The 27,773-nt window shown below is 35.9% G+C and overlaps 1 protein-coding gene across 1 annotated transcript in view; it reads left to right on the forward strand.

Moving 5' to 3' along the window:
* Positions 1-27,773, forward strand: part of Man1a1 (mannosidase alpha class 1A member 1) — a 163,699-nt gene that overhangs the window by 116,481 nt on the left and 19,445 nt on the right. Inside the window, exons 7-8 of the mRNA XM_074075530.1 lie at positions 21,629-21,752; positions 23,872-23,965. Coding sequence (XP_073931631.1) covers positions 21,629-21,752; positions 23,872-23,965 — 218 coding nt within the window. The remainder of the gene's footprint in view (positions 1-21,628; positions 21,753-23,871; positions 23,966-27,773) is intronic.

Raw genomic sequence — 27,773 nt, forward strand, 5'->3', positions numbered from 1 at the left:
CATTATTGGGTGATCATGAGTAAAGCTGCTTTTGAAAGTTCATTTTAAATACTTTATGTGAACATTTTATGCATTCATTTCTCTTAGGGAGATGCATAGGAGTGGAATTTTTGGATCACATCAAGTTTTGTTTCCAGCTGTCTTTTCAGTGATGTTTACACAGTAGACAGCCTTAGAAGATGAAGTGTCTAAAATGTCATCTTCCAGGGTAATGGGCAGTGTGTTTTGTTTTGCTTGCATTTGTTTCCTGTCCAGGATAATAACGATAATGTTTCCTCTTGGAGCAAAGATTGGGCAGATTTGCTAGCAGCCTATTTAAAAGACGGTAACACAAACCACCCACACTGCAACATCCACCGGGAGCTATGCCTCACCTCTGTAGTGAGGGAGGCCAGAGGAATGACGTGATGTTCCCACTGCCTGCTCTTCCTTTTTTCTTCTTTCCTTTATTTTTTTTTTGTGTTATGATAATCAAATATTTGTAGTACTCTGTTTTGATCAATTCTTCTTTTGATGCATTGGCTATCTCTTTGCACTAATTTTTTGTAGTTACTATATGGATTAGACTACTTAGAGCTAATACTGTGTTTCAGGCAAAGCATAGGAACTTTGATTTCACCTTATCTTTTAGGAAGGAAAAATGCAGATATATAGTAGATAGATAAGATAGATAGACAAACTGACTTACATAATTTACCATTTCCAATACCCTTAAAATTCATTCTTCTACGTCTGAGTTGCTGTCCACAGTTATTCCCCGACTACATGCCTCCATTATTTTTTTTACTGCAGATCTTTTGGTGACAAATGGTTTGTTTTTTGCTAATCTGAAAATAACTATTTCCCTGTCTCTTTTGCAAGAAAGGTTGATCAGATACTGAATTACTGGTGTTCAGATTCTTAAGTCAGCATTTTGAAGCTGCCATTCCTAGCTCTTGTGGCCTCCATTGCTTTTTATAAGAAATCAGCCCTTAATTTTGTCATGATTTCCTTTTCTGAAATGTGTTATTATTACTATCATTATTTTTAGCAGTACTGGGTTTCAACTCGGAGCCTCATACTTGCTAGTCAAACACTCTACCACTTGAGTCACTCCTCCAGCTCTTTTTGTTTTAGTTATTTTTCAGAGAATGCCTCAACACATTTTGGCCTAGGTCAGCCTTAGAATAGGATCCTCTTACTAAAGCCTCTCTCATAATCAGGCATGTTTGTTGAGATGGGATCATGCTAACTTCGCTACCACCCAGGCTGGCCCCAGATCTCTGCCTCAGAGTAGCTGGGAGCCATCACACCCTTTTCTGCTTTTCAAGATTTGTTCATTATTGGCTACGGAAGTTTGAGTCTGATACACATCTAGCTAGATATAGTTTTCTTGGTATCCTGTTTAAGCTTGCTGGATTTTTTTTTAAGTAGTAAATTCATGTTTTCTGTAAAACAGTAAGTTTTTAGCTATTCTCTCTTTAGTTGTTTAGGATTTTGTCTGCTTTGGTTTTTTTCCTACTTTTTTTTCCTTTTCCTTTCCTTCTGGGACTCCAGTTATACTTTTTTTGATCCCAAAGTGTTATTCCACAGGTGTGCGAAGCTCTGTTCATTTATAGTTAAATTTTTTTTCTCTCTATTCTCCAGATATAATAGTTCTGTTGATATCTTCCAGTTTACCATTTGTTCTGCCCATTTCTTCAGTATATTCTCCTTTCATTTTTTGACTGTGTTTAATAGTTGCTTTGAAGTCAGTGCTAAACCCAGCATTTAGACTCCCTGAGAGTCAGCCTCTGTTAAATGTCCTTCTTTCTGAGCCTGGGTCGTTTTCCTGTTCTTTGCATGTCTAGTAATTTCTGGTCAAAAACTAGATGCTGTGAATATGTTTAGCAGCTCTTAGAGTGCTCTTCTGAGGGCTGTTTTATTGTTGTTCAGCAAGCAGCAAACTCTTGGATTCCAACCAAAAATCATCTCCCCTGTGGTGTCCAGCAGCTGATATTCCTGCTAGGTTCTTTCCACTTCCAGCTGCTGTCATTTTTTAACCTGGCGTCCTGGGGAACCTCACTGTACCTGTGCAATTTCACATTCAGTCCAGATTTGGGCAGAGTTTATGGTAGGTCATGACTAAGCTTTGTTCTCTGACATTTGGACAGACTTAAGCCTTTTGCCTCCAGAGCGAGGCCTGACTTCAGGAGCCCCAGCAGCCAAAAACAGCAACAGACTCACAAATCTGTTCCGGTGCTGTTCTGCCTTCCACAGCTAAATGCCCCTCTGGTTTCTGTCAGCTGCTTTCCTGGTGATGTTCTGGTAGGTCTACCATGTGCCTGTCTCATTTAGTGTCATCTAAAAATTTAGGTAGAAATTATAATCACATTTTTGGTTCCATCTCTTCTATGGCTCAGATGTTTACAGGATTCCACACTCAATTTTCAACTGCTCTGCCAGCCTTTATCTCTACCCTGTGTCATCTTCAAGTAAAACTAGTTTTCTAAAATCAGGCAAAACAGACTCAGACTCAGATTCTTGCCCATCACAATGTCATCTTTCAGTGCTTAATGCACTCATCTTATGCCTGCTTTTGGTTTCTTTCTGATACATTTAAATAGTTGTGCTTTTCAATGTATCTTATATATAATTGCACCTTATCAGGCTATCTGCCAACCAATTCTCTTTGCCCTTCCTGGGGACAGAATGCCCTCCACTTTTTTCAATATTATAAAGAATTTTCTGTGGTTTTTGACATTCTTTTACAAGATGATCTTTAATGATATGTAATATTAGATATTCTAAATGAGCCAAAGTTTTTAACCTGTCTCCCATTGTTAGATATCTAAACTCTTTTCAATCTTGTAACAGTATAAACAGGACCATAATGTACAAGCCATGTATTAATACTTGAGGATATGGTGAGTACTTATATTTGAGAATAAAGCTGAAATATTTTCTTTAGGATCAATCACTAGAAATGGAATATTAAATTTATGAGTGTGGATATTGTTAATTCTGCATTCCTGCAGAAAGAGTGTGCTAGTTTTCGATGTCACCCACAAACTCCCTGTAAGTCAAATAACCCTACATTTATTTTGAAGTTGGGTATTGTTTGGGGTTTATTTTTTGCTAAAGAATTAACTGGTTTTATGAAGCAAAAAAAATTATTCCTGATTTTTATCTATTTTATAAAATGTTTGCACAGACTATGTTTACATTAATAAGAATCACACTTATAATATGATTATGTAACCAAAACAGTAAAATGTGTTAGGAGCTTTGATTCATTTAGTTTAATTATTGGGCTTTTATTTTAGTAAATAAGAATACACAGAATTCTTTAAAACTCCATTTTATGGAACTAATTCTGTTCACAAGATATTTTAGAATGAGTTTTGTATTTCTCCTTCCTTTCCTTTCCCCTTCTATACCACTTTATTGAGATATAATTCATGTACCACCCAGTTCACTCATTTAAAGCATAGAAGTCAGTAGTTTTGAGTATATCCACATGGTTATGCAGTGGTCACCACAGCTAATTTCGCTTCCCTTCTGAATAGTAAAGTGAGAATCCAGATGGAATCCTGGCAAGGTCGTGGAGAGGGCAGGTTTTTGGGTGAAAAGGACGATGCGACAAGGGGAGCTGGATTTTGTCCTCACCACTCCCTCACTCTGCCCAGGCATTTAGCCATGATACATAAATAACATTTTTAAGGTACATTTACTCATGTTAAACTACAGAAGGCCACTCTGTCCACTTGACTGGACAAAGTCCAGTCAAGACAGTATTTTTAAAAAGATAAAAGGCACTAGTAAAAATAAATTAAAGATATCAACTAAAAATAAACACTTCAGAGTAAACTTTTTTTAATTTAATTTAATTTAATTAGCATTCATTGATATCTGAAGGGGTTTCATATGGATAATTCCATAAATACATTTAGGGTACTTTGAACAAGTTCATCCCCCCCCGCCTGACCCCGTTATATTCCCTTAGCTCCTCTCCCTCCTCCCCACTTTTTCAAACAGTGCTTGGTGAGGTTCACTATGGTGTCTTCATGTATATTATGTATGTAATGTGCTTTGATCCTCTTCACTTCCCAGCTCCCTCTCCTTCTCCCTTTCCCTCCCACTGATCCCCACAAACAGCCCTCCTTCTACATTCATGTCCCATCATCACCGTCACCATCACTATCACCGTTACTGTTGTTACTCTCATCATCATTTTACATCTAGATTACACAAATGAGTGAAAACATGCTATATTTGACTCTTTAAGCTTGACTTATTTGGCTCAACATGATGATCTCCAGTTCCATCTATTTTCCTGCAAGTGACATAATTTCATTTGTCTTTATGGCTGAGTAATACTCCATGGTATATATACACCATATTTACTTTTATCCACTTATTGGTTGGTAGACACCTCAACCTACGGTAAATGTTTGATATTTGTTAAGACTATAATATTTAGTCATGCTAGCAGAGCTGTAGGAAAAAAATGAGCTCTGTAAATTGTTTAGTTCACATTTTGAGGTCTGTGAGGGAAATTTTGATATGGACTAGGGATTATGTGATTTGAACATATTATTGGTAATATTCTTTGTTGCTATATGATACTAGGATCATATAGGAAAATATCTACTTTTTGGAGATGCATGTTGAAATGTCTAATGACTTGATGTCTATAATTTCTTTAAAATAATTTCCCCCAAAAACATTAACATGCTTACATGTTGATAGGTAGGGCAAATACAGCCAGTTGAGTATTAATATTTGTTAAATCTTGGTTGTAGGTGTGTGGATAAATTTAAGTGTTTATTTCACTCTAATTTTACCTCACGTGTGTCATTGAAATTTTTGTTAAAAATAAAGTTTAGAAAATGGGTCTCTGAATAGTCTATACAAGAAATAAGAATGTTGTCTTACTGGTGTGTTTAGTCTGTTTTTACTTATATAAAAAGGGGAGGATACAAATTCACATTTCTTAGTATGTACAACAATTACTATTAGAATGAGATTCAAGAAACAAAGACCAGTGCTGCCTATCCGTGGAAAGGGCACAAAAAAGTGGGTAAGTCAAAACTTGGAAGAAAAACATTTTCACTTTTTTAATATTTTCAAACATTTTATTTAATAAAAATACACAGAATTAATTAGTGAGAAAATATATAGTCTTTGGTTTTTCTTTTTTGTAGAATAAAGTTTTAAAGTGCTGCTAAGGACTGGATCCTAAAAAGTAGACAAAATTTACTTTATGTTCAAAAGACTTTTCAGATGTTGATAAAGCATTGTTCTTGTGGATCTAGTAACGATTTTGAACTGGTGGTAATCCACTTAGAATTTGCTTTAGGGGGTATTAAAAATTGAGCTTATTTTACTTTATTATAGCATGTCAACATTGTTTCTCTTTTATTATCTTTTTATAGCATTGTTCACTAGGGACTTTTAAAGAAAAAAATATTGTGAATCAGTTTTGTATATACTGTTTTCTCTTTTTTTAATGTCATCCTTTCTCAAATAAATATAAATATGGTTGGGTGATATCTCAGTTTTCAGTGCTAATAAATTGCCTTTGGTCTCCTAGACCCAGGAAATTGCCTAATTTAACTGATAACTGATGTAGGAGCATGAAGCATGACATCATGTCATATGGTATCTGAAAAGAGCAGAGTAGAATGGTAGAGCGAGTTACCTTCTGTGGAAACCCATGTGACCACTGCACTTGATGACTAGAGCAAGTGTCACTTGACCTTGCTAAGTCCCAGTTTCCTTTGCTAATCAGTGAGCCAATCCTGCCCACACAGATACTAGGAAGATTTACGAAATTATCTAAACAATCTCTCACTTGTCAGGCCCTCATTTAATGAATACACTGATTGTTTATCTTTTTGTCTTTTTGTATGTTTTTACTATTATTTTTAAAGTATGTTTTACCAAGGAGTCTTATGAAGGACTAGAATTTTTTACGCTGGTTACATTATTGCTTTATTTATTTACAATTTTTTTTTTCTTTTTGTGTGGTGCTGGGGATTGAACCCAGGACTTTGAACATTCTAGACAACATTCTATCACTCAGCTATAACTCCAGTACTATTTACAGGTAATTCTAATTGAGAAAGAGACTTAAACCAATTTATATGCAAATAGGACACTATATGAAAGTTATTTTAATTAAATTAAAGATTAATCAGTGTCTCTTCAAACTTTAATAAATTCATGAGTTGTTACATCTTTGCTCTTTAGAATTAAGCTTTCAACTTTCTATTGTGTTTCATTCATTCATTCACTGGTGATTGGATCAGCAGCTCTGAAAATCATAATGTTCTTTATAAACATGATATATTGTCTCTAGTGAAGTACTTGTCATAATGAACACATTTGGGCCTTAGAAAGATTTATGTGGTAGGCTTTTGGAAGTCATTCTAAAATGAATATTCTGGTAAAAGTTCTGTTCTGGCAAGGGATAATTTAAGAAAATAATTTTTACTAATTTACTATGTATACAGATATTCAAAAGTAAATGAATTTTTGTTGGGTGCACTAGTTCATGCCTATAATCCCAGCTACTCAGGAGGCAGAAATCACCAGGATGACAGTTCAAGGCCAGCCTTCTCAACAAACAAGCCAGGCATGGTGCTCTATGCCTGTAATTCTAGGTACATAGTAGGCCATAAATGAAAGAATCACTATCCAAGGCTGGCCCTAAGCAGAAGCACAGGACCCTCTCTGAACACTAACTATAGCAACAGAGGCTGGCAGCATGGCTCAAGTGGTAGAGTACCTGCTTAACAACCACTCACAGCTCCAAATTCAAACTCCAGCACTGCCAAAAGAACAAATGTAAATGGGTTTTTAAATGATGGTTCTACAAGGACTCATAATTGATTATTTAGCCACCTTGCTGAAAAGATATGATGTACCTGTCCCAAACTGGTTAAGAGCTTTTTACCTTGGAGAAAAATCACTGACAGGATCTTCCTAGCCTCTCTTATCACATTCTATAATGTGTCATTGATTTCTGTGGCTGTCTATAACTATTTGAAGTATTTTTAAAATTACCTTTTTGTAGAAGACTTCCAGACATTTAAGAGCTTTGGTAGTTGTATAGCAATTAAATTGCTTTAAGAAAATTGACTGGTAACAGTAGCAATTTGTTCCATTTTTAAATCCTGGGAAAGCCTTACTTTGTTTCATTACTACTTGTGCTATAATTTCTATCTCCAAGTGAACATTTGGTGAATTTATTTTTATTGAGTAGACATCTCTAAAATTGAAGAGAAAAACCAAAAAACAGATTTCTTTTGGTTAGCTAAATGTCAGTTGCTTAATCTAAAAAGATAAAAATATTTTTCTGGGCTAAGCCCTGTAGTTTCAAAGCATTTTTGAATATATCTCACTTGATCCCAATGGAATCCTACAAGGTGGGGTAGGCAGGTGGTCCTTTGTTTTGTACTTCAGGGAATTACTCCCTTCAGGTAAAGGATTTGCCCAAGGTAACACCTGAAATTTCTCTAAATGCGTAAGTAATGTTTGATGATTATCTAACCCGTTCCTTGATTTTGGCCTCTGTTTGGTTTTGTTTGTTTGTTTGTTTGTTTTTGCTTTGTTTTGTTTTCTTTAGTTGATACTGGGGTTTGAACTCAGGGTCTCACACCTGCTAGGCAGGTATACTACCACTGAGCCACTCCGTCAGCTTTAATTTTCTCTCTTTCCTTTTTGTTTTTGTTCTACCTTTGGCCTCTTTGTTGTCTGTATTCTTCTGGATAAAATGTCTCTGCTGTTTAAATGCAATATGTTTTCTCCCCTTTTAGTGGGAAATATTGATGAAGCTACTAAATCTCCATAAAGAAGAAATAAATCAGTGAAATTTTGCAGTAAGATCAAAAAAAGAATGAGCCAGGCACATGGGGGCTCACACCTGTAATCCTAGCTACTCAGGAGGCAGAGATCAGGAGGATCTTGGTTCAAAGCCAGCCTAGGCAAACAGTTTTCAAGACCCTATCTTGAAAAAAAACCATCACAAAAAAGGGCTGGTGGAGTGGCTTAAGGTGTAGGCCTCAAGTTCAAACCCCAGTACTACAAAAATAGCGAGACAGAATAAAATGCCAAAAAGAAATTAGTTTTAAAAAACTTAAATATTCAATGTCAATAATTAGCTAAGAAATTGAACGAGTGAGCTTAATGCAATTTTAATTTGAAAAATTCATCATATGGGGAAAACAAAAACATGCCTTCAGAGCTTTTAAAACATAATCTTAGGTGAGGGAAGAATGCTTTCTAAACAGGGCACAGAACCCAGGAGGCAATATTAGAAACTTTTACCAAATTAAAATTAGAATGACAAAAAAAAAAAATCCCTTAAAATGGAAAGACAACAAATTGAGAAGACAGCATAGATAAAAGGCACATTTAAGCTCTTTGTGAAAATGTTAGGGTAAATGCTCATGGCTAATGTGACATGATTGTAATGTTTTTAAAAATTAGAATTGGCTTACCTGTTTGTCAGTAGAAGATTGGTTTAATAAAATGTGATTATCCATTTTATGGAATGCTATTATGCAGCTGTTAAAAATGATTATCCCAGAAAGACATCTGTGGTAAACTACTAATTGAGACAGGCATATTGCTAAGTAATGTGTAATTTAATCCCATTTTATTGAAAGTAACAGTGCTTTGATATGTAGTGTTAATGAGACTTTCATCACTGTGACAAAAAACCTGGGAAAGATAACTTAGAAGAAGAAAGGTTTATTTGGCTCAAGTTTGAGAGGCTTCAGTCCATGGATGGCTGGCTCTGTTGCTGTGGGTCTGTGGTGAGGCAGAATCCCATGGCAGTAGGAGTGTGTGACTGAGGAGGCTGCTCACACCAAGACACAAAGCAGAGACACACGGGAAGGAACAGGACATGCTGTATGCCCTTCAAAGGCAATCCCCAGTGACCCGCATCCTCCAAGGAGGCCCCACCTCGAGTTTCTACCACCTCTGAAAAGTGTAATCTCATAATAAAGAAATGCAACTCAAAACAGCATTAAGATGCTATATTTTTTTTCACATAGTAAATTGACCTACTTTATTTATTTTTTTTCATTTTTCTTTTATTATTCATATGTGCATACAAGGCTTGGTTCATTTCTCCCCCCTGCCCCCACCCCCTCCCTTACCATCCACTCCACCCCCTCCCGCTCCCCCCCCTCAATACCCAGCAGAAACTATTTTGCCCTTATCTCTAATTTTGTTGTAGAGAGAGTATAAGCAATAATAGGAAGGAACAAGGGGTTTTGCTGGTTGAGATAAGGATAGCTATACAGGGCATTGACTCACATTGATTTCCTGTGCGTGGGTGTTACCTTCTAGGTTAATTCTTTTTGATCTAACCTTTTCTCTAGTTCCTGGTCCCCTTTTCCTATTGGCCTCAGTTGCTTTAAGGTATCTGCTTTAGTTTCTCTGCATTAAGGGCAACAAATGCTAGCTAGTTTTTTAGGTGTAAATTGACCTACTTTAAAAGCCCAGTTAGTGAGCAGCTGGAGCCTTCTCATGCACACGTGGAGGGACTGTTTATTGGGACAAACTCTTTCCAACATAGCTGCATAGTATTTATTAAATTTAAATGCAGACTTTATGACCTGGAATTCCACATACAGGATTTTATCCTGAAGACCTAGTCATTCAGCAACATTGTTTATGCTAGCAAAACTTGAAACAAAAGAAAAAAAATGCTAAAGTCACTGTATACTCACACACTGGACTACTGTGCCCTTATAATTAAGATACTGCATCAAGATGCGTCACTTTTTCATGAAACATGGAGTGTTAATTTTTTCTCATTGCTATGAACAAAGAACTGACAGAAACAATTTAAGGGCGGAATTACTTCTTTTGGCTCATAGTTTCAGAGGTGTCAATCATGGTGGTGAGGAGAACATAGAAGAGCTGAGCAGCTCACATCCTGGCACACAGGAAGTAGGGAATAGGAGGAAAAGGCCAGAGCAAGATATAGCTCCCAAGGATGTGACTTTTGACCACCTCCTAATAGTGCCATGATACTATGAATTCATCAAGAGATTAATACATGCATTAGGACTATGCTCTGTGATCTAATCATCTCTGGAAACACATCTCAGACACCCCAGAGGTGTGCTTTTCTAATTGTCTAGGCATTTCTAAATCCAATCAAGGTGATGATTAAGATTAACCATTATACATGGTACTGGATATGTATAGTATACTTCATATTTTTCCCTTTCTTTAAATTTTATCTCTACACTAGCAACTTTGGGGAGAGATTTCATTCAGGTGTTTATGATAATTACTTAGAAATGATGATAGGATCTGGAGTGTGAGTCAGATTCAGTTCTATTACATAATCTTTTGTATCTTTTCACTTTTGCCACATGCATGTTATTTTCATAATTGTTAGATGAATTTATGGAAAGTTATTGCCAAAAGAGTTCCTCAAGTTGAATAAACTGATCTTTATAATAAACTAAGACAGGAAGTTTTAAATGCCCAGATTTGACTTTTCCCTGTAGTTGTGAATGATAGTTATTATAGTAGCAAAGTCTGAAAAACAGAACTCATTCTCATCTTTATCATACGTGCTACTATCTCAGTCTTTCCCATCTTCATCAGTGCTGTCACTACTCACTACTCACCCAGCTGTGAGGAATAAAATACAGGAAATTCTTGATTACTGTCTTCCCTTATCCCCAAATCCAATTCTCCTGACAACTCTTATTTCTAGAACATAGCCTAATCCCTCTATTCTAGTACAGCAGTGCATCTGTACTATTAGCTACTATTAGTCCAAAACTCTACCATCTGTCTCTTGTGTGGGCAACTGTTTGCTTGTTTGCTTCCTATCAGGCTTTAATTTAGTCTGTTTTTCCCATTGTGTATAGAGAGAATTTTTAAAATTTGAACCACATTCCAATCTTCACCCCCCCCTCCCATTTACAGTGACTTCCCGTTGCACTTAGAATAAATCCAAATGCTTGCCCTAGCCTTTAGGCCCTGCATGGTCTTCCTCTTTATCAGTTCTCCAGAAGCCCTAGTGCTGGATTCCCTCACTGTCTTTCAGCCACACCAGTCAACCTTCTGTTCGCACATGTTACAGAGTCATGCACACCTCCGGGCTCTTGGAGGAGTCACTTCCAGGCCTGCACTGGCAGATTCACATGATCATTTCTGGTCTCAGCTTGAAGATCTTCCTTTCCATGAGTTCTTCCCAACAAGCCAATCTAAAGAAGCTGTCTGTCAGACTCCATCACATCTTTATTTTCTTCTTAGCACTTCACATTACAAGATAATTGTGCCATTTTTCACATTGACGTTCTACTATTAACTGAAGTAGGTAATCTGAAATTCTAAGAATGTACATTTTCCTCATGGGATGTAAGAAAGCATTTTCATTTTGAATGAGGGAAAATAGTCTGTAAACATCATTATCATTATTAACTTTACGTTCAAGAGGAAAAAAAATGCACTCATCATGACCATATGATATTTTGCACCAAGAGTAAACCCAATACATAACACTTGGGAGTCCTCTCACTAGTTCATTGTTTGATTTCACAGCAGTGCATTTTAAGCCAGACCAGTCTGGAAAAGCATGCCTTAGTCTGTTATAATTTGTCCAAAGTTCACCTTTTCCATTCCAGATTCCTCTCTCAGAGACTCTTCATCACATTACCAGTCTGCATGCAAAATTAGAATGACTGTTACTTCTAATTTCAAAAACACTATTTTGATGTTTTAATTTAGCTCTTTTTAATGTTTTCCAATAAATTAAGTACAGGTTTCTAAAAGCTAGTATTTTTTTGTTCGCACTAATTTATGTAAGTACTTTCTTAAAGATAAAATAGTGATGATAATTATTCATTTCAAAATATCATATTAATACATACTTATGTCCTCACCTTTTGCATTTTTGCAAAGCAAACATGTCTGTCAGCGCATGTATTTCAACTGTTTCTTCTACAAAATAATGTAGTTTTATTATCAAAATTCCATCACCCAGTTGCTTAGTCCTTTGAAACATTTTTTAAATGATAATCATCAACTACCAAAAGTTTAAGCATATAAACCACACATTTTGATTAGTATTCTATGTGAAAATTGTTGGAATTTGCAATATTTTTCCAATAATATGAGAACGTTTAGTCACTGAAAATGTGCAAACTGTAAATTAAACACATAAATTGTCAATACATTTTTTGGGGGACAGCACTGGGTTTAAACCCAGGGCCTCACACTTGCTAGGCAGGCATTTTTACCACTTGAGCCCCTGCACCAGTCCAGTCCCAGTACACCAATAATAAATTTTTTAAAAACAAAATAAATTGTCAATATACATTTTAACTATAAGTAACAAACATAACTTTTAGTACTTACTGAATTTTGCAGAAAAAATTAAAGATCGTTGTAAGATGTGAGAAACAGATTAGTTACTGCCATATGCAAATCCAACAGTTACCAAATTATGGCACCTGCTATGTGAATATCTATTTGATGGAAAGGTAAATAAGCAGAATTATTTCCATGTTTATTCTCCAGTTAAGGAGATAAGCTAAGCATGTAAAATTAAACACAACAGACATCGCAAAGTGATATATAACTAATTAAACACAGACTATCCTGCAGCACTAACTGTATTTTCTATGAGGATGTTGCTGAGGACCAAAATAGGGTAGACATTGATTTCATTGTGGTAATCATAATCTATTGAGAAGAATACCTGTCTTTATTGTTGAGTTTTCCTCTTTATTTGTCATTGTCCTTCTTATTCTTTACTCATAATTTTTGTCTAGTCTTTGTTTTTCAAACTTGTGTTGCCAAACTGTTTCATAATATAGCATCAAACAGCCTTTGTAAGTTGTAGGCAGGAGGCAGTAACAAGAGAATGCAGTAGCATGGTAGCTTTCTTCCCCAGCATCTTTTGAGAATAAGCACTGAACATGTTTGTTCTTAAGCAATATACAAGCTTGTGTTACTTCTTATGTAAAAGTTTGAATCTAAGGGGAGCTACCATTTTAAATTATAAGGTGGTTTAATTAACCATCTTGTTTCTCTTGGTTGGTTGGATTTACATTAGGTGTTAAGAGAAGTTTCTAAGCTTACATAACTCAGCTTAAAAGGAACACTCTAATTATTGGCCCAGATTATCTAAACATCTGTTTCTTAAACTTCTTATGATTAATTTGGAATCATTTGGAAATTTGAATAGCAATTATAGTATTTACATTTTCTCCTCATAGATTCCTTAATTTAGCATTTGTTTTACTAATCTTGCCTTTAAAAGAGTTTTTTGCCCACTCTATACTCAAAAAACTAAACTCCCCCCAAATCAATGAACCAATAAAAATGGGCAACTGAACTAAACAGAACTTTTTGAAAGGAAGAAATCCAAATGGCCAAAAAACACATGAAAAAATGCCCACCATCCCTGGCCATAAAGGAAATGCAAATCAAAACCACACTAAGATTCCACCTCACTCCTGTTAGAATAGCTATCATCAAAAACACCAACAACAACAAATGTTGGCGAAGATGCAGGGAAAAAGGAAACCTCATACACTGCTGGTGGCAATGTTTTCCAACCACTCTGGAAAATAATATGGAGGCTTCTTAAAAAAAATAAACATAGATCTACCATATGATCCAGCAATACCACTCCTAGGGATATACCCAAAGGAATGCAACACAGGTTACTCCAGAGGCACCTGCACACCCATGTTTATTGCGGCACTATTCACAATAGCCAAGTTATGGAAACAGCCAAGATGCTCCACCACTGACGAATGGATTAAGAAAATGTGGTATTTATACACAATGGAATTTTACTCAGCTATGAAGAAGAATGAAATCTTGTCATTGGAACATAAATGGATGCACTGGAGAACATCATCTTAAGTGAAGTTAGCCAGGTCCAGAAGGCCAAAAATCATATGTTCTCCCTCATATGCAGACTTTAGACCTAAAACAAATGCAGGAATATTATTGGACATGGGTCACACCCTAAAGGGAAAACACGTACAGGAGGAATAGGGAAAGGTAGGACCCAAAACGTGAAAGTGTTTGATGTGCCCACCGTAGAGGAGCAAATAAAGTAATCTTAAACTGACAGAGGCCACTATGGGAAGGTGACTGGGAAGTACTGAAGAGGTCTGGTAGAAATGAACCAATTCAGGTTGTAACACACATGTGCATGGAAGTAATGCTAGGAATCTCTCTGTAGAGCTATCCTTATCTCAACTAGCAAAAACGCTGTGTTTTATTATTGCTTATGTCTTCTCTTCAACAAAATTGGAGAAGAGGGCAGAACAGGTTCTGCCTGGAAGCAAGGGGGATAGGAGGGAGAGATGCCTCAAACAATGTGTGCACATGTGAATAAATGAATAAACAATAAAAAAAATAGTTTATTGCCCACTCTGAAGGATAGTGATAACTAATTTATTAGGCATCAAAGAATAAATCCTCAATTACTCCCGAGTGGTTTAATATCTAGAAAAGGCCTATGGTGAGGATCTGCTAATTTGGGTAATGATATCAATGTGCTTTATACAACAGTCCAAGTTCACTCTCTTTTATTAAAACTTAATTACAGCTCACTTGATTTCTTAGCTAAAGAACTCTGTGAAATGCCCATTTGAAGGACCAAAAGTGTTTTTCTCTGCTCAGACGCTTGAACAAAAATTTAATTGAATTGTGTTTGAGCCCCCCAACCCTCCATAAGTTCAGGGAAGACCTTCTCAACCAAAAATACCTGAGCATATTTCCTACAGTGTTTGATGTTGCATAACACAGTAACTGGCACATAGTAAGCACTCAGTAAACTATAGTTGACTTACTGTCTTACTGAGTTTGGCAAGTTGCATACTCAAGATGCTTATATTTAAATATGTTAAACAGAATTACTTAATAGTATCCTGATATACCTCAGAATTTCTGCCAAAGATCAACATTAGTTTTGGCATAATCGATGATAAACTCTTCTTTCCAGTAGTAATTGCTCCATTGTTTCAGCTGTCCTAAGATTGTTGATGTCCAGACTTTTACCTTTCATGGACCAAGAAAACTTTCTTAATAGAAGTGAGTGGACATGATCAAAGCATGATATATGCATGTATCAAAATGCCACCGTGAAGCCATGTCATTTATACATTAATAATTATAATAAAAACATATCCTGATAAAAAGTCCTCTAATTAGTATCAAGAAACTAACCTTAGGTGTCCAGTGTTTTTGTTTCCTTAAACATTCAGGAAAAAACAAAGCAAAACAAAAAAATTACATACTGTCATTTCATTGAAACAGACAAGCTTCACATCACAAAGACTGGAAGAATACAGATTCATGATTTTTAAAAAGTCAATGAAATTGAATAAAATTTAGACTTAAGAAGAATTTGCCAGATAGATTCCAAATAAAAAAGAACCATTAAAATGTAATAAAACTTGATCTACACAACAATTTATCTCCCTGTTCTTATCTCCATATCTCAGCTATTAGAAATCACAACTTCAGGCTTCTTGAGGTTTGTGATAGTAAATCATATGATCATCCTGAAGAAGAAAGTTTTTCTTAAGTTCACTGTCAGAGGGCACCTCTATGAGTGACTGTCTTATTTAAAATTGAGTTTTGGGTTGGAGCCAATGACAGCTCTTTTGTACTTCAGTTTAATTTTATTTAATTATGCATGTATTGGGCATCTGTTTCTTGGCAGTAGTATAGACTTTGGAATTACACTAGTGCGTAAAACAGAGAATAATTGAAACAATTGTACCAAGAGTCCGAGTAAGAGGAAATTTTAAGGGGATGACTAGCAAAATAACCTAGCGAGTTTCTACACCTACAGATGGAATGTACTGTTTCTAGCAATTGTGTGGAGTCACTCTCCCCAGGTGTAAAGGACTTGACATAGTGATGTATAAGAGATGGATTTGTGATATCCCAAGCATTCTAGAAGCCCCCAGATGTGGTGGGAAATCATAGGCCCACACTGTAAAGAGAAATAACTCTGCAAATAGTGGGCAATTTATATCTATAGTACCCATTCCCAAATCTGTCCTGATTATCAGTTTAGACAATTAAAACTAGAATCTTCCAGCTGGTAGCTATGTAAGGTTTTTTTTGTTTTGTTTTTTTGGTCTGAAAGTGAGCTAGATACCATTGAATTGGTTATAGTGGCAAAAAATAAAAATAAGTTAGTTTCAGTGTTTATCAGTAGGGTGTGTTTAAATAAATAAGAATATATCCAGTCAGGTACTGTTTACTCAACAATGGTGATGTACCATGATTAACATGGAAAATGTCTATGAAAAATGTAATGTATATTTAAAGTGGTACATGGAATATGATCCTTTTTTCTTTTTTCTTAAATTGTGTGTGTGTACACATATACCTAAATGCACCAAAATGTTTCCTTGTCAGTTCTGTTAGCCATTTTGTTGATGTTGTTTTGAACCAAATGATAACTTATGTGATTTAGTCAATAACTACAGGGGATTGGGGAAGACTACATTCAACAGTGAACAAGGACATCTTATGGAAAAGATAGTCATGGTATGTTGGTTACTTATGGGATTGAAGAGGCTCTTAGTTTTTGTAATCTCCCACCTTCCCAGATACCCATATTCAAAGACAGTGGTATCAGAGATCAGACCAAACTAAATTAATAAGTATTCAATTTCAGCCATATCTAAAATGATGACATTGAGCAAGATATGATTAATTTTTAGCATTATTACTCCTTGGAGAATTAAGCAACCATGTTGTGCTGCCTAGGGACAGTAGCTGTGGGTTGCGAATGGATTCAGTCAATGGCTTGCCCTTATTCGCCACCTTTGCTCTGAGGAGTTGATCCTCCACTATTGAATATTCTGTGGGTGAACTGCACTAGATCTTGGCTAGTCTTCCAATGCCAGTCCCCTTGAATTGTTAGTCCAGCTGTTACTGAGATCTTAGAATGTGATTTGAAAGATCCACATCAGGCGATCCTTTCCAGGAAGAGATATCTGTAAATGAAGTTGAAATTATTTTATCTCTTTTATCTCATTTAGCTTTGGGGATACAGCTAAATGAAATAATCATTCATGAAATTTCTAATTATTATTTCCTAATCTGTGTTAAAATCCAAAAGGAATAATGTCAGACTATTTGATCTTTTTAATTAAATATCCCTGTGTGCCATTCCATTTGCATATATAAGTAAGGCTTTACGATAATAATATATAGAATATGGGGGAGGTTTTTCTTCCAAAAATTAATTAACTCTGTCACCCCAAGGAATAAACTGTGTTGTGGACTGTGAACTTGAAGGGAGTTTGTTAACTGATAAGCTAATCAAAAATTATTTTTTTCCTCAAGAAAAAAATTCTTTAGTGAAAATTCTTTTCCCATTTTTGCATAGGATAGCAAGCAGCAAGGAAGGGTAAATTGAAAGTCATAGCTAATCAAGACAATACACCTATTTAATGCTTTGTTTAGCTATTTATTGGCAATTTTTTAGAATTGTTTGAGTCCTACAAATTCTGTATTTGATGTACTCAATTATGCTAGCTTGTCCAATGTATGTGTTAATGATCCAAACTGTACCTGGGCAATCACAATAACATATATCCCTTTAGTTATTTTGATTCAAGATTATTGTGGAAGGATACACCATCAATCCAGAACAGTCCTCCAGCTACTTGAATCATTACAGGCTCTAGAAAAAGAGTTAGCTGTTCTCCCAGGTGATTCAAACGTGAGTGTAGTTCCTTTCTCTGACCCTATTAACTATTCCCAGGAGACAGAAGGAAAAGCATATAACGCCTACTGCTTATCTGAGATATGAGGTCAGTAAATAATTATCCTCTCTTGCTGTGAATGCACTAGGATGAGGAAATATATTGCCACTGCTAATAATTATTTTTAATTTGACATTCAAATTATAGTCTGTAAAGAAACAAAACAGTATTCCACATTTTCAAAAGAAGCATGGTGATACCATTCTTTTAAAAAGATGTTTCTAATTACAGTTGCCAAAATCAGTGTTTTATTTTCAAATTATTATACCTTTGTAGGATATTGAAAATTTATGCTAAATTAAAAATGGAAACATACATATTAAATAATATTCCCGTTTAAAATGGAAGAACTAAGGAGTGGGGACAACAGAAATAAATAAAACTAGAGTGATACCACACTTTCAAGTTCTGTCCCAGCATTCTTTGAACCAAACACTTGGCTGCTCCTCAGACTATGTTAATTGCCTTTTTTGTGTGTGTATACATTTACATATGCCAGCTCATCGTTTTGGGCTTAAAATATAGTCATTATAACAAGATTGGGAATATTGAAATATTCTACCCTTTCATGCCAGTCTCAGAGAACTAATGGTTTCTGAGCACAAATTATTATTTGTCTTTAAAGTATTTTTCTAGACTATTACTAGTCTTTATAAAATGTCCAGATAGAGACATACCTGCCTTTAAATGCTATAATAACAAAACTGAAGCTAAAGCCTTTTTAAATCCCCATTCCTAGAGATGAGAGTCATTTTGTCCCACATGTTAACACTGCCTGCCTTTTGATAATGGGGTGACTGGGGTGGCCAGTGTACCCTGACCCCTAACCCAAGATACCATTTCCCTTTCTCACAAACCCATCATATTAATGTCAAGTGCCCACCATCCATACAGAGATGTGACCCTTACAAATCTGTAAGATTCCTCAGTAGATTCAGAATTTGGAGATAAAAGAAGACCTTAGAAATCATTCTGTTAATCCAATTCTTGGTATGTATGAGTGACCAAAATTTGATTTTGACTCTTCCTTCTGGCTGTACAATACTGGAGGTAGCCATTTCCTTGAGACACACATCTCTCCTTCTGCAGTTGTGATGGCCCATGTTCTCTCCAGATCAATCTACAGATCTTTTCAGCTTTGCATCAGAAAACATAAGTGACCTATGTAACATATAGGTAGAGTTGTGCCCTGATTTCTTGGACTGCTTCCCTAATATATATTTAAGAGCAAGTACAATCATTGATCTTGTAAATAATTCTACTAAAATACATTAATTTTGTAGGTTGAATACATGATTACCAAAGTCATCCTTTCATTATAAACATACCATGTATTCTAAACCTAGCTTTCTTTCTCTTAGGATGATGTATGCTTTTAATGCTTTTGGTCCTTATCTAATTAAAGGTGAGATGAGATAGAAAGGAACGCTATTTTTGCCTTCTGGTGTGAATAACAGAAGAAAGGAGGAAGAATATAGAATCTTCTTAGTTCTTAATTTTTTAATGTATTGAAGACTTTTTCAATACATGATATCTCTGGTTTTCTCTTGATTTGCCACATAAACAGCAGGGAACAAATGCATGAACACAAACAAATCTGAGTTCAAGTTTTTGTTGCTGTTGCTTTTGCAGTTCCTACGGCTTTGCACTTGCTAGGCAAGTGCTCTGCCTCTTGAACTATGCCCCCAGCTCTTTTGTTTTGATTTTGATTTTGAGACAGGGTCTCGCTACTTTACCTGAGCTGAGCTCAAACTCAGGACCCTCCTGTCCCTACCTCACAAGTAGTTGAGTTTACAAACATGTGCCACCATGCCTACCCTGAATTTTGCTTAACTTTTCTCATCTGAGTATGCCACGATGTATGCTAATTCCCTGAATTGGAAAAAAATAGTCCCTGAAGATCTGGAAGATGAACTGAATTTTAGCACCTCATCCTGTTTTCTTCTTTCTCCAGGATGAAGTCATCATCCCCTTTTACCCTGATAATTGTCTTAGGTTGCAGCTTTGTTTTTAGTATTTCTCTACAACATAGAAATGTGTAGTTTTGTTCATTAATGGAATGCCTATAATAAAAAATTCTTATGATACAAGTTAGTGACCAATTACTATGTACACTTGGCCATATGTAAATAAAATTTGCAAATAGCTGTTCATCCCATTTGGAAGATTGAAAATTCCTTTTATCTAAACCAACTAAAAATAAAAACTGACTCATAGTCCCAGAACCTAAAATTTAGGATATTTTCTAAAATAAATGAACTTCATATATGATTTTCAGTTCTTTGTTTCATTTGTTTACTTTTATTAAGTGTGCTGTACATCTGCTTTTTTGAACAAAATCTGAACTTTGCTCAAAAAAGAAATGGAGAATAAGAGGGAGGCTAGCCCAGGATTCCAGGCACCAGCTGTACTCGTTGTTTTCCTTTTCTTTGGCATTCTTCAGTAGTCTGGTAGCAGAGGAAATGACAGGACTGAAAGGGTTTATCCAAGCAAAGGAAGTTGTCTAGGAAATTTAAGGGACCCCAAAAGCAGCATTTAAATGAGATCTGCCTTGGGAAGTGAGGAAAGTAAGAATTCCATCAGCTTCCCAGCCTCAGCTTTTCCTTGCAGCCGTCTTGCCATTTTCCCTTCCCTCATTCACCAGTATCAGAAGCTTCCTGTAATTTCTGGCCTTCCCCTCTGGGTCTTTCCATACCCAGGTTCTCCCTCTCGCTGCTCTTTCCCCACCAGCTCTTATCTTTCAAGAATCAAACTCGGGGATTATCCTCCTTCAAGGAGTGTTCTATGATCCCTGCAATGTTAGATTGTGTGTCCTGGCCTGAGATGCCAAGACTTGTCATATTTATCTTGGCATTTACCATATTGTATTTATATTGGAATTACTTATGCTTAGATCTTTCTTTTCTGTTGAACTTTAAAGTCTTTGAGAGAAGAGTGGTTTATTTTCATTTTTGTAATGAATATGCCATGCATATGCAATTAAATGAACATCTGAACTAAAACCAAAATGTGCATTTTAGGTATCAGAAAGAGAATTTATTGGTCAGGAGAATAACTGACTTTATTCTTTATTTAAATTACCATATATGTCTTGAAGTTTGAAGTGATTATCTAGGAATAAACTGTACCCAAGAGTCTGACTACATCTCAAGAGTCACTTCATGTGTATTTGCGTGCATGTGTTTATAACTCCATTTATAAAGACCAGTTCTTTTTTAAAAAGTGTTTCTCCAAGATGATCCATCAGACAATAATGTTAGAAGCTAATGCCTTTGACTCCTTGAGATTTATGTAACATAATTTTTTAGATTCTTGAGCATAGATTAAATAAGACAGGGAATAAGTTAGTGCCTTAGAAAACAGATTAAAAAGAGTGGGAAGATAAACATCAGAAATGAGCTCTAGTAAATGGATGGAGGAATTGGAGAAGAGTGACATATTTAATGAATCTTTAAAATTTATCTTTTATACAAATAAAATGTTGTATATAATATAAATGTCTGAAATTCCATGGAATCTCAAGCTGAAACTAATGAAAATGTTGACAGACTTTATGTGGCATTGGGGAACAGGGAGAGTGTTTTGGTCTGGTTTTGTTTTATCATCTACATGGAATGATCATATATTAATCAATGTGGAACACATAGTAACTTCTTTCTGACTTAAGTCAACATTAATTTTCATTTTGAAGATAGGAGTCTGAGCCTAAAACCAATAGCTCGAGAAAACAACAGTTGGTTTTATAATATCTACAGTGAACTATTAGCAGAGATGCTATTACTAAAAGCTGATGCTTCTACTTCTGCAGTGTAGAACTGTGAAAAAATGGACTTCGTCTGACCCATAACTCTTTCATGTCTTCTTTTCTTTAGTGGCATTGGGAGGAACTGGCCCTGGGCCTCTGGAGGCAGCAGTATTCTGGCAGAATTTGGAACCCTACATCTGGAGTTTATGCACTTGAGCCACTTATCTGGAAACCCCATCTTTGCTGAAAAGGTGAGCAATAACATCCTCTTCTGGGAAATTTAGTAATACTCGACATGAAAAAAAAAAACAGCACAGTTCATATAACTTTAGAAAGTTTTGTAACATGCACTGCTTCATTTGATCAAACTGTAAACCCAGTCTTTTCGTGGCACTATCTCTCTCAAGTTGAAAGAGCCTGATTTCCACATGTGACTCTATATCTTAAGTAAGTTGCTTCACCTAGCTGATTTTTTTTCTTCATCTAAGATATATAGTATTATACAGACTATATGAACCAAGTACAGAAAGATTCAAAGTGTTATCCTAATGTGAGGTAGCAGTTGACTTCTAGTTGTCAGGAAGCCAACCCATACATACTTGAACTAGTTCATATTCATCCCACCACTTGGTCCATAGCTTTCACCCTACTTTTCAGTTTGCCTTTATAGCAAAATTCCCTGAAAGTATCGTCCCTGTTCTCTTCTTGTCTCCCACTCTATTGAACTCTGTCCATTTGAGCTTCTCTCCCAGCCATACATACCACATTGCCAAAGCCACTTAATCCATCCACTCCTGTCATCCTCTCCCTCCTGTCAGCATTTGACATTGCTGGTCAGTTCCTGCCTCCTGAACAATGCTTCACACTTGGTTGCAGATATATAAAACTCTACTAGCTTGCCTCCTTCTTTGTTGGATGCCTGGCTGCTTTCTTCTATATCCCTTCCCTACATTATCTCATCCAATCTTTTCATATACAAATGGCCTTCTGTGTCATTGCTATACCATTGATTCCAAATTTATAACTCCATTTCTCAACCTATCTCTTAAACGTCAGCATTCATTCAGCTTCTCTACTAAAGAGGTCTAACAGACAAGCTCCACTTAAAATGCCTCAAGCTTAACCTCCAGACCTGCTTCTACCCCAGTCTTCACCATCTTAGTAAATGTTACCTCCATTTACACAGTAGCTCAGGCCGAATGTCTTGCTTCTTTGTGGTAAACAATTCATTAGGAAATCCTTTGACTCCATCTTGTTGCCTCTGTTGCTATTCTGGTCCATGGGCCATCATCATCTCTCACCTGGACTCTGCAGTAGCCAGCTACCTCTCTTACCCCCTCAGTCACACCAAGTCTATAAAAATATAAGTCTTCCCTGATGCTCAGAGTAAAATAAGCCCTTACTGTGGCCTTCGAGGCCTTTATGCCTGGGCCCTGGTTTGATCTTTCCTCTACTTTCTGGTCTTCCACATTTGCTTCCTTACCTCTGGCTTCAGTGGTCTTTCCAAACCTACTATCTTAGCAGGGCTTTTTTTACTCACTTTTTCCTCTACTCAGATTGCTCTCCTTCCAAATTTGTTCATGATCTGCTGCGTCTCTTCTTTAAAATTCTCCCCAAATACATCAGCCTTCCACACCATTCTAACATAGTCACCTTGCCACCTCAAATCTCTGCCTGTCCTGATACCCTCTCTCTTCATCAACTCACACTTCCAAAACAAAAATTCATAGACCGAGTGACTTCAACAACAGAAATTTATTTCTCATAGTTCTGAAGACTAGAACATCCAGGATCAAGGTGTGTTTCATTCTGAGGTCTCTTGGCTTATAGATGGCCACAATCCTGCCATGTGTTCACATGACCACTTATTTATGCTTGAGCCATAGAGAGAGCTCTCTTGAGTCTCTTCCGATGTGGGCACTAATCCTATCATGAAGGCTTTACCCTCCTAAATACTTCCCAAAGCCCCCATTGCCATCACATTGAGGATTATAACTTCATCATTTGAATTTTGGGAACACACACTATTCAGTCTTCTTTTTTTTCACAGCACTTATCTTCTCTTAACATTCTGTTTGTATTTGTATATTGTTTGTGTCATTCCATTGGATTGCAAAATTCAAAAAATCCAGTGGCTTGGTTTACCCACTAATACACCCTTAGTTCATAGTATGGGGTCCAGATATGGTAGATAATCAATCAATGTGATTGTATTAACTTATTGCTATTATTTTGTAGTAATAATAGCTAATGATAGGTATCTTTGTTCTAACTCTACATCTTTTATATCCATTATCATCAAGGAAGAGAAAAAATGGCATGACAATATTTTCTTAGATTTTCATAATAATATTTCATATTCTTTTGTAGGTGATGAATATTCGAACAGTACTGAACAAACTGGAAAAACCAGAAGGCCTTTATCCTAACTATCTGAATCCCAGTAGTGGACAGTGGGGCCAACGTAAGTCAAAGGATTAGCATTCCTTTCGATCTTCGTAATACCCAGCACTGTGCTAGGAGCCAAAAGAGGGAACACAAATCTTGTGAGGAATGTTTAGAAAAGGAGAAAAAGGGAGCAATTCCTTAAATAAACAGGCTTTTTCCATAAGACAGACCATGTTAGAGCACATGTACCCCTAAGTATGACGACCTGTGAACACATTTGAAGCTATTAATCAGAAAGGAAGAGCTGGTCAGCATGGTTTGGAACATTAGCCTGAAACAAACTGGACGTGTGGATAGAAGGAAAATGTGTTCTTACATACTAATGACAATGAGGGTTTTGCACAGAGTAATAGCTAGGTCATTGCACTTCTGTCTGCATAGAGTTTGGAAATTGGAAACACAAATAAGGTGACTTCTCTACTTAATTTAAAGGCACCAGATAAAGATATCTTGCCAGTCGAGTTACCTTTAGTATAGGAGTAAGTATCATATAAGAACATTTTCTGCCAGAAGCCTTCACTTCAGACAATTTTGAGCAGAGCTCTAAAAATTGAGAGTAGGTGAAGGAAATGTTCACAAGCTAATTTGGAAAAACCGTGGTAGATTAAGTAGCGGTTGTAAGCAAGTCAAGAATATTAAGTGAGATGCCTAGCTATAGTGAAGATGTTAGCACAGCCTTAAAATTTTACTGTAATTTGGGTGTGTTCTTTATTTTTAAATATCATATTCTTAGATGATATGCCTCACTGTTATTTTAGAAGTTCTTTTGTTAAAGAATAACTTTTTAAAGAATAAAGCCAGGTGTATCAATTCATGCCAATAATCCCAGCACTCAGGATTCTGATGTAGGAGGATCAGGAGTTAAAGGCCACCCTGGTTACCTAGTGAGTTCCAGGCCAGCCTGGGCTACACAGACTCTGACTCAAAAACCAAACACAAATAAAAGAAGAATTTAGTAGGAAAAAATGTGCTAACAATCCATGTTTGTGTTGGTAATAGCTACAGGTCAAGCTATTGAAGTCTTAGGCCCATCATGAATGTTGATATTGACCTCAGTGTGGTCTCCAGATCACTGAAAGTCCCTGTGACCTTACAGAGAGTCCACAAGGTCACAAATAAGTTTATGATAGTCCTGAGTTTATGCCTTACTTACTGCACTGAAGTTTGCGCTTACATTGCAAGGGCAATGGTTAGAACTGCTGGAGGCTCAGTGATAATCAAGGCAGGCACCAGACTGTACTAACACTCACTGCATTCTTCTGCAGTTTTAAAAAAATGCCAGTTTCATTTATGAAAGTTCTTAATGAAGCAGTAAAATGATTATTGATTCTAGTAAATGTCAACCCTTGAGTACATGTCAACGTAGTGTTCTACGTGATGAAATGAAGGTACATACAAAACATAACGAAAAATAATAGTTGCCTGGAGGAAAAGCTCTCACATGATTGAGTTGCAAGATTATTGTTGTTTATTGATTATTATTGATAATTGGCTGATACTGAGATTATTGTCATTATTATTTCATGGATTACCATCTTTACTTGAAAGAACAACTAAAATCAAATTGGCTATTCAGACATGGGTAATTGGTAGACATGTTCTCGAAAATGAGACTGTCACTTCAAGAAAAAGTGACAGTATTTGTGCCAGTGATAAAATTTGAGTTTCTAAACAACAACAACAACAAAAAAAAACTGAGATTTTAGAGAACTTGTATATGCCACCATGAGCCTCACTCCAGCAGTTTTCTGATGAGATTGGTAGTGATATTAACAAAAGTAGTTTTTTTGATATAGTATAATGAAATGTGTCAACACTTGGAAGATCTACATAACTCAGAAAACCAGTGTTTTCCAAACAAGAAATGCATGCTACTACACAATCGTGCATGAAAAAAGATCCAGTCAATCTTCAAGATAACCAGTATATTTTAATATAACAGAGTATAAAAATTCACCGGCATAATTTCTAATTCTACTTTGCACTTAGGCTTTAAAATACTGTGACCTCTAAAAATACACTTGTCAAGTTTTGTCGTTATACCAAAGAAAAATATCCAGTTATCTGAAAAAACTATTAAAATACTCTTCCTTTTTCCAACTGTAAAATTGTGTGAGGCTGACTCTTCTTTGTACATTTTAGCCAACACAATATATATCAGTGGACAGAAATTATAATGTATATGAGAATCCTGCTATCTTCTAGTAAAACAAACATTAAGGAGATTTATAAGAATATAAAAGTTTCGGTCTTCCCATCAATTTTTTTGTATGTAAAATATAATTTGAAATATATATAACTATGAAATATTTGTGTTAATACAATGAGTATATAATTGTTATTGTTAATATATGAACAAAAACTTTAAAATTATTTTTTAATTATACAGTATGGCAAATAATGATAAATATTACTCACATGAAAAAGACCCTTCATTAAAAGAACTCATGGATCTGATAAACACTTTTAGCAAAGTATCAGGATACAAAATCAAAATACAAAAATTGGTATCTTTTCTATATACCAATAATGAACAGGCTGAAACAGAAATAAAAAAAAGTATCCAGTCACAATGGCCTCAAAAAAATGTCTAGGAATAAATTTAACTAAGGAGGTGAAAGACCTCTAACAATACAAAGTATAAAATGCTGAAGGAAGAAGTTAATACACTAGAAAATTGAAAGACCTCCCACATTCATGGATTAGCTGAATTAATATTACAAAAATGGCTATAAAAGCAGTCTACAGAGTCAATGCTATCCCCATCAAAATACCAATGACATTCTTCACAGAAATAGAAAAAAAATCCTAAAATTAATATGAAAGCATAAAAGCCCCAGAATAGAAAATGCAATCCTGAGCAAAAAGAGCAATGCTGGAATTATCACAATACCTGACTTCTAATTATTCTACAGAGCCATAATAACAAAAATAGCATGATACTGGAACACACACACCCAAAGTAGACCAGTGGAGTATGTTAGAAAACCTAGGAATAAGCCCACACAGATACAGCCATCTGATATTTGACAAATATCAAATGATGCCAGAAACATCACTGGAGAAAGTATAGCTTCTTCAACAAATGCTGCTGGGAAAACTAAATAGCTACATGTAGAAGACTGAAGCTAGATCCATCTCTCTCACCCCTATATAAGAATCAGTTCAAAATGGATCAGCAACCTTAATGTAAAGACCTGAAACTACTACAGAGAAGCACAGGGAAAACACATGAAGATGTAAGCACAGGAAACAACTTTCTCCATAGGACCCCAGTAGCTCATGAAGAACAAGAATTGACAAATGGGATTGTATCAAATTAAAAAGCTTCTGCACACCAAAGGAAACAGTTATCAGAATGAAGAAGCAGCTTATAAAATCAGAGAAAATCTTTGCCAGCTATTCATCAGACAAGAGGTTAATACTCAAATGGAGAAGTTCTCAGAAGCTGTAAGACATGCAAATGGCCAATAAATACATGAAGAAATGCTCAACACCTTTAGCCATCAAGGACATGAAAATCAAAGCATTGAGATTCATTCTCACCCCAGAGTAGAAAATAAACAACAACGTTTGCTGGTGGGAAAAGTAACCCTTGTACACTGCTAGTGGGAATATAAATTATTGCAGCCACTATGGAAATCAGTATGAAGGTTCTTCAAAAAGCAAAAAACAGGACTGTTATATGATCCTACTGTTATATTTCTGGGAACATATCCAAAGAAATGTAGGTCAGCATATAAGATAGATACCAGCAAACCCATGTTTATAGCAGCACTATTCACAACAGCCAAGTTATGAAATCAGCCTAGGTGCCCATCAAC

This window comes from Castor canadensis, chromosome 1 (genome assembly GCF_047511655.1).
Source record: "Castor canadensis chromosome 1, mCasCan1.hap1v2, whole genome shotgun sequence".
Classification (NCBI taxonomy): domain Eukaryota; kingdom Metazoa; phylum Chordata; class Mammalia; order Rodentia; family Castoridae; genus Castor; species Castor canadensis.